At 47.0% G+C, this 7,520-nt stretch overlaps 1 protein-coding gene across 2 annotated transcripts; it reads left to right on the forward strand.

The window, feature by feature from the left end:
* The first annotated feature begins 2,296 nt into the window (after positions 1-2,296).
* Positions 2,297-6,849, forward strand: DDIT4L (DNA damage inducible transcript 4 like). Of its 2 annotated transcripts, XM_012738395.2 has the most exons (3): positions 2,297-2,452; positions 2,700-2,839; positions 4,560-6,849. In XM_012738395.2, exons 2-3 carry the CDS (start codon positions 2,749-2,751, stop codon positions 5,048-5,050), a joined length of 582 nt encoding a protein of 193 aa, XP_012593849.1. In that variant the 5' UTR covers positions 2,297-2,452; positions 2,700-2,748; the 3' UTR covers positions 5,051-6,849. The 2 variants fall into 2 exon arrangements, with proteins under 2 accessions (XP_012593849.1, XP_012593850.1); XM_012738396.3 differs by lacking the exons at positions 2,297-2,452; positions 2,700-2,839 and adding an exon at positions 2,864-2,991.
* The last annotated feature ends 671 nt before the right edge of the window (positions 6,850-7,520 follow it).

Below are 7,520 nucleotides of genomic sequence, written 5' to 3' on the forward strand. Positions count from 1 at the left end.
TTCATACACAACTATTATTTCTAGTAAGCAGTCCCACAAACTGTTTCCACAATATGAAAGAGAATATAATGAAACAGCAATGAAACAAACTTCTTTATCACTGCTTTTGATAAACCCCAGAAGTACATCAATGTGATCAACTTTCAGTTATAAATGATTAATTGTATCTACAACATTAAAAATATCTGATAGACTCTGTCATTTCATGACAGGACTAGTATGGGACTTAGTTTTTCCCAATTCTGTTCTATTATTCATTTTTTTAAATCAGCTCTTTAACCCTGCAAAGATGCAAACTGGTGATATAATGAATTTGTCACTGTTTTAAGTAAATAAAAAAGGACAATCTCTGCCGATCATTCCAGATATGTGTTTTACCTCAATCATTGTTTATGCCTGGTAAGTCATGAGAGCAAAGCCCATTCAGATAAAAAGATGTTTGAAGTCATTTGTACATAGGGAAATTGTTTATTGCAGTGAAATCCCAAAAGGCTTTGCAAAATTTCAGTTGGTCAGGTGAGCCAAGAACTTTCTAGAAGTTCCAATGAGCTTTCTGGCCCTGTGGGAGTCCTTAGGTTAAGAGTTGCGCATAAATTCCCTAAGGAAATTGAAATGAGTAATTTCTTTATTTCACTAGGGTAAGTTCAGACCCCTCATTATATTCATTCTTTTAACTCTGTTTAGAAGCAGGTAAGAGGCAGCCCCGTTAGTAATGCCGCCCAGATAAGGACAGGAGGCTCCGTGGCCTGCCCAGTGGCCTGCCCAGCGACAGACTGCCCAGCAGCTGGCATCTGACACCTGACAGGGGCCCATCTATTGGTCCTGAATACACTAGCCACGGAAACTGCTTTTTAATTGGCTTAAGTGGGCTTGTTTATTTTCCACTTTTCTGTTATTGAAATAGAAGTGGAAATCTGCTCTCAAAGATGAGCCTATCAGCATCTCCTTGCTTGGCTCGCCTGACCTTCAGGCAGTGCAGCTGCCCGGGTTGAGTTAAAAATGGACTGTCAAGCTGGCTTTAATTTCTGCTGCTCTGCCTCCGAATGTCCTCCCACGGATCTGTTTATCACACCCTGCTTACCCCTTCTGTTGTTGTTTTTCTTCCTAAGAGATTTAAGCTTGGACAGCTGAAACTGCCTTTCAAGGGCCTAACCTGCGGATCCTTCTGCACATAATCCAGGGGGACCTGGGAGCCAACCCTGGAACCTCTATTCTAGAAACAAACAACGCCCCCCCGACCCCCCAGGCATCTCCCGTTTTCGTCCCCTGCCCATCCCACTGTCACTGGGAATACCCGCTCCCAGCAGCCCGGCTCCTGCTGGCACACGGATCGGGAAAGGGTGGCTTAGTAACCGTGGAAGGAAAAAGTGACGTTTGGCTTCTGGCTAGTGCGCCGTGCCGGGACAGCGACTCTTCCCAGGGCTGCGCTGTCCTGCGTGCTGTGTTCAAACTGCCCTGAAGCTTCGCAGGGATTATCCCCAGCAGGATGAAGGGCTCTTTATCTTCCTCGCCTCCAGCCTCCCCCAGGCCTGCACGGGCCTGGTTCCTCCCGACGGGGCTCAGGGCACTCGTGCCTCTGGCGACGACAACCGCTCCCCAAGACGGGCGGGGAGGCAGTAGCTAAGATCCGCTAACGGCGTCCTTTAGCTCCTTGCCAAGCTCCCCAGTTCACGCCCGAGCTCTGGGGCTGCGTCTAAGGAGGGACCGGCGGGTGCAACCCGGCCCGCAGCCCACGCGTCAACCCAGAGTGCGGCCAGCAGGCCTGCCCGGAGCGCAGGGCGACCCAGACCCTTCCTGGGGCGCTGGCGGGTCTCGGGCTGGCGAGGAAAGTTAGGGGCGCCCGCGCGGACAGGGGGGCGCGGGAGCGCGGGGCCGGGTTGGAGGCCAGAACCGGGCGCACACGCGAGGCTCACTGAACCTCGGGGGTTGTAAGCCAGGTGTCCCCATGACGCGGCACAGCCTCGGGCCACGGTGTTAGGGACAGGCACGAAGCTTCCCGCCGCCGACGGGCGGGCCGCACGGCCGGCCGGGCAGCCAGGGCGCGCGCCGGGGAGGGTGGCACCCGGGATCCGGGCTAGTGGCGCAGCGGGGCTCAGAAATTGCGGTCGCGGGGATCCGTGGCCTACCCAGAAAACAGCAGGTGTCCGCCCTGCCCCGCCCGGGCCCACCCTCAACTCCCGGCCGCCCGCCCGACCGCGGGCGCGGGGGTGAAACGCGACCGGGCCGGCAGGGGCGGGGCGGGGCGGGCGGGCGGCCGGGCCTATAAAGCGCTCGCTGCCCCGCGGGCCACGCTGCTGGGGAGCCGGCTGGGAGGGAGGGCGCCAGCCGGGCGTCACCGCCGCTGCGGTCTGCGGGTCACCGGCCCCCGGGAAGGGGACTCCTGGGGCCGTACCTGCCTCCGTTTACCCCGCGGCATTGGCAGGCAGCGCGCCCGCCCCTGCGAAGCCGGCAGGTGAGCGCCCCGCCCGGGCGGGAGGAGGGTGCGGGCGAGCGCCCCGCGGCGGCTTCCAAGTTCCGCTAACTTTCGCGGTAGTTTCGGTAGTGTCGGGTCCGCGCGGGGCTCCGCGAACCCGAGCTGCAGGGCGGCCGCCCTGGAGGAGGAGGGCGCGGCTGGGCCGCTTCGGCGGCGCCCGGCGCTCCGGGGCCCTGCGCGCCTTGCCTGCTTTTGCAAACTGTCCTTCTCGCCTCCTTTCTTCCAGCGCCCCAGAAAGGCCGTTCCGCCCCGCGAGGAAAACGGAGCCGTTGGCCATGGTTGCAACGGGCAGTCTGAGCAGTAAGAACCCGGCCAGCACCCCGGAGCGGCCGGACCGCGGCGGCCACCCCGGGAGCCTGCTGAGCGGTGAGTCCGCCCCTCCCTCGAAGGCCGGCGCCAGCTCCGGGCGTGCGCCTCTCCCTCCGTCCTCGGAGTGGGGAGTGGGCCACAAGATCCACCGAGACAGACCCCCTTTCAAATTTTCCAGCATGTTCCGTTCATGAGGGTGAGAAACAAAAGTAAGAAAAGAAAACACCCGAGGGCCGCATCATTCTGGTCTACTGCCAGTGGGCTCTTTGGGGCGAAGCTCCTCGTTCTGTATGATCGTGAAGTGTACGGTTATGTGTGTTTCAACAAATGTGTCTACCTCTGTAACCGACACCACCCCTAAAATTCCCGTGTCCCATTTGCCATCAATTATCCACTCTCCCCTGACCCCAGAGAATCACTGATCTCATTTTTGTCACTGTGAGTTTTGCCTTTTAGAACCTCATAAAAATGGAACCATACAAAGTATGTACTCTTTGGTATCTGGTTTCTTTCCCGCAAACTAGTGTTTTTGAGATTCTTCTATGTTGTGCCTTTTATCGGTGTGTTCGTTTTTATTACTAAGTAGGATTCTATTTGTGGTTATACCCATTATTCCATTTTTAATGAAAGAAGGAAACTTCAACAGCAGTGGTGCTGAACTTACTGTCATTTGCAGTTGTAAACAGCAGTTTCTAAGTTGTCACACTGCCCTGCCACCGAAGAGCTATACGAGCATAGACACATTGCTTAAGCTCTTTGGGACTCCCTCATTTAGAAGGTGAAGTGGTTGTTGACCTAATTTACCTGCCAGAATTCTAAAAATTCTCTCTTCAACATGGATAGAATATGGAGCCCTTATAATTCAGAGTGCATTTGCTTCATTTAGTTGTAAATAAAATGATTTAAGTGAATACACGAAGGTAAAGTAAGCTGGGGCGGGGAGGCGGGCAGGACATCTGCCTGCACCCTGCTTGTTCCTTTGACCATGTGTGGCCTGGCATCCTGCCGAGTGCTAGGGTTAATTTGGGAGGTAGGTAACCAAACGCAGAGCTATCTCTTTTCCTTTGAGCAAATCTAATTTTGTTTCCCCAGGACTATTTTGTTTTGCTTGGCTAAGAAAAACTACCCAGCCAGTTATAAATATCCTCATGGATCTCAAAGGGCTTCTCTTTGAGCAATTTTTAATCAAAGAGGTTAAAGCTAAAATTGGGATCTATGGGACATTCTAAAGAAAGACACAAATTTGATAGAGTTCATGGAGCTCATGATGGGCCCACTTAAGAACAATAGCAAAAATTCTATATTTTACAGTACATGTATTCCTACAGGTAGTTCCTCAATCCTACAAAAAAATTATAACGATTTTTAGTCTCAAATTAATGCAAATTTTCTGTAAAACAAAATTACAAAACCCCCATAAGCAAGTAGGCAAGAAAGAAAAGAAAATCTCTAATAATCTGAGATAACCACAAGCAGATTTTTGATGACTAGTCTTTAAGATTATATATGTGTACATATATAAATTTAAAGAAAAATGGCTATATTCTATCCATCCCATCACCAAAACCTTTATTTCACAGATGAACTTTAATTCTTGAGAGGTTAAGTGTTTCCTTGTATTACCGAGCTAGTGGACAGCAAAGTAAGGTCACACAAATATTAGAAACAGACAGACATGGTGGATAGTGGTGATGAATGTTGCCATCTTGGTGTGTGTTTTATCTACTCCTGGATTTTTTCTTTTCTTTATCTAAAGAGAAAATTTCCCTTCCTACAGATTTTGACTACTGGGATTATGTTGTTCCGGAACCCAACCTTAACGAGGTAATATTTGAGGAGACAACTTGCCAGAATTTGGTTAAAATGCTGGAGAACTGTCTGTCCAAATCCAAGCAAACGAAACTTGGCTGCTCCAAGGTCCTTGTCCCCGACAAGCTGACCCGGAGAATTGCTCAAGACGTCCTGCGGCTCTCCTCCACGGAGCCCTGCGGCCTGCGAGGCTGTGTGATGCACGTGAACTTGGAAATTGAAAATGTGTGTAAAAAGCTGGATAGGATTGTGTGCGACTCTAGCGTGGTGCCTACTTTTGAGCTGACCCTCGTGTTCAAGCAGGAGAACTGCTCGTGGACTAGCTTCAGGGACTTTCTCTTTAGTAGAGGTCGCTTCTCGTCCGGCCTCAGGCGCACTCTGATTCTGAGCTCGGGATTTCGACTTGTTAAGAAAAAACTTTACTCACTAATTGGAACAACAGTCATTGAAGAGTGCTAAAAACAACAAATTTAAAAAGATTCTTCCATGATTGTGTAATAAAGCAATGCAGCTAGTCAATTAAACTCATCTGTAGCTTTCCCCACGTGCCCTCAATAAGAAACCCCAAATGTGGCCCATCTCTGCGTTTTACATTCATAGCAACTACAGCTAAAGGGCTGACTTTGTGGCTTTTGGAGAAATGACCCAGGAGAGTGTACATTTTCTGCATATATCACAATTTTTTACAGAATGGATTGGAATAAGGAAGGAAAATAAGCCATCCATTTTCATTTTATATTTGACTCCTCATCTTTGTCCAGATGATCTTGCTAAATAGACTGTACAAATCATATTTGCCTACTCTGATTTTCATATGGCTTTTTCTCCTGTAAGTTCTCAAAGTGATCCTTCCAATCACAGACCCTTACTAAATGATGCTTAGCTCAAAAAATATAACTTCCAGAAGCCCACACTACCAATTTCCTACTCAAATTTTAAGTGTTCTTAGACAGGAGGGTAGAAGTAAGTGGGTGAGTTTAATTAAAACTTAACTGTAGGTAAGAGTGAATGAGAAATGTCACAGTGGCAAAAGAACTACTTCACTGTCTCTTGCTTTCCTCCATGTTTTAAAGTGAGGACAAAAGCTTGAGCTGCTCTTGTAGCTACCATGGTATTGTTTTAGATAACTTTATGGTGCAATATCAGCCCAGTTTTCCTAGTTCTCAAGTATTGAATGTTATCTTTAAACTAGAAAAATGGAAAATGTTGAACTAATTTTTTTGCGTGTAGTTGATGACTCTCCCATTGAGTGAATGAGGAACGCCTGTGAGGGTGGAAAATGAGGTCACAGGTCCAGTCCCTTTCTGATTCACTTGGCAATCTAGCTTCTTTTCAATGTTGCATGTACTCAATCTCAGATGAACCATCTCTCACCATGTCAGTGTTATCGCTGGCCTTTTCTGGGTATTTAGGCATCTCATCTTAACCCCGGTCTTCAATGCAATAGCTGCATGCTACCACATTAAATTACAGATATGGGTATATTTACAAATCTGTTTTGACTATGGAGATGTGGTTTATAACACAGACTAGAGAATGGAAATCGTGCTCCAGAAAACTGTGCACACACGCAGCTTTCTTCCACCTTGGATTCCTGTCTCGTGGGAATAACGAAGGCCTGTGTTTTGTCTTATTCCAACCAACTAACCATCATTATTTGTTATTTTCTTTTATGTTAATAAGAGAATTCAGCCTCCATAGCAGTGTTCAATCCAGCCAGTCCTACACGTCCTTGCTGTGGGTCACAGACGAGGAGCTTATTCAGGTTTTCTGCCCAAGCCATTAGCTCCGCGTCACACACCAGAGACCCGGGTTATAGGGACAGTTGTGTTCATCCTGGTGTTACTCAAAGACAGGTGTGATCCTGTTACTGATACTACAAGTGACCTAAAATGTCACTGTTCAAATTAGCAAGTGTTCTAACAGAGTAAATTCTTCAGATGCTTGGAAAGATACCATAAAGCCAGTCTTCACAGAACTGGGCCAGGGTCAATCAATGTTGTTTGCATGTCTATCGTTCAGGGCTCTAAGGTCCCTGTGTTTCTGCCACTGTTTCAGAGTCGTGACCACTGACTGGGCAAGGCTTCTCAGCATGGTTGTGGAGCTCTTGTCCTTTCCCCACTAACAGTTGCCTTTGGCTCTCTTGCCTGTTGTGCTTACAAAATGGTGATGGCTTATAGAGGCTCTTAAATTAATATTCCTGTTTAAGGAAATTAAAGTTTGTCTATTTTTGACAATAAAGAATCATATGTTTTTAATTCTCTTGTCTTCTTTATTTCTGAGTTTATGCAGTAATCACCCTAAATATATGTGACGATATTTGGGGGAAGATGACAAAACAATTACTACCTTTTTGATAAAACCTATTTGTACCATAATTATAATATTCCAGTTGTATTAATATTTATTGCATGTACTTATGTCAATAAAGAGTGATTTGCTTCATAATTTTTCAACTACAATAACATTTTTATAGGAAGACATTAATAATTTGAGCTCCTTTGGCAACTGCCGTGGCTTTTTGTATAGTTTCTCCAATAACCAAACAGATATAGCTATTAAATTATAAGATCACTGTACATATTCATTTTATCAATATATTCTATTTGAATAATATATCTTTCTAATTCTGCTTTTATTCCTCAATTTGAATTTTTAATCTTTTTCACCTATATTTTCTATCTCCTCAAACTTATGGTCACTGGGTCCGATTTCTCATGCTAGATAACCCACATTTAACAAGACTTGCTAAGTGCCATGTGCTCTTCTAGATGCTTTACAAAAATTATCTCATTTAGTCCTCAAAACAACCCCATAAATTGGGGCTCCCGTCATCTCCATCTTATAAATAAATGGCCAGACACAGATGAGTAATTTGTCTGGAGTTACCAAGGTAGGCAGCAGAGCCAGGGTTCGAAACCATGCTGAA

Source organism: Microcebus murinus, chromosome 29 (genome assembly GCF_040939455.1).
Source record: "Microcebus murinus isolate Inina chromosome 29, M.murinus_Inina_mat1.0, whole genome shotgun sequence".
Taxonomy (NCBI): domain Eukaryota; kingdom Metazoa; phylum Chordata; class Mammalia; order Primates; family Cheirogaleidae; genus Microcebus; species Microcebus murinus.

What these genes read in the sequence shown, in the direction of transcription:
- DDIT4L (XM_012738395.2), top strand. Translation starts at nt 2,749, where the DNA reads ATGGTTGCAACGGGCAGTCTGAGCAGTAAGAACCCGGCCAGCACCCCG. An exon ending in CCCCGGGAGCCTGCTGAGCG is followed by an intron (nt 2,840 to 4,559) that starts GTGAGTCCGCCC and finishes CCCTTCCTACAG; the next exon opens with ATTTTGACTACTGGGATTAT.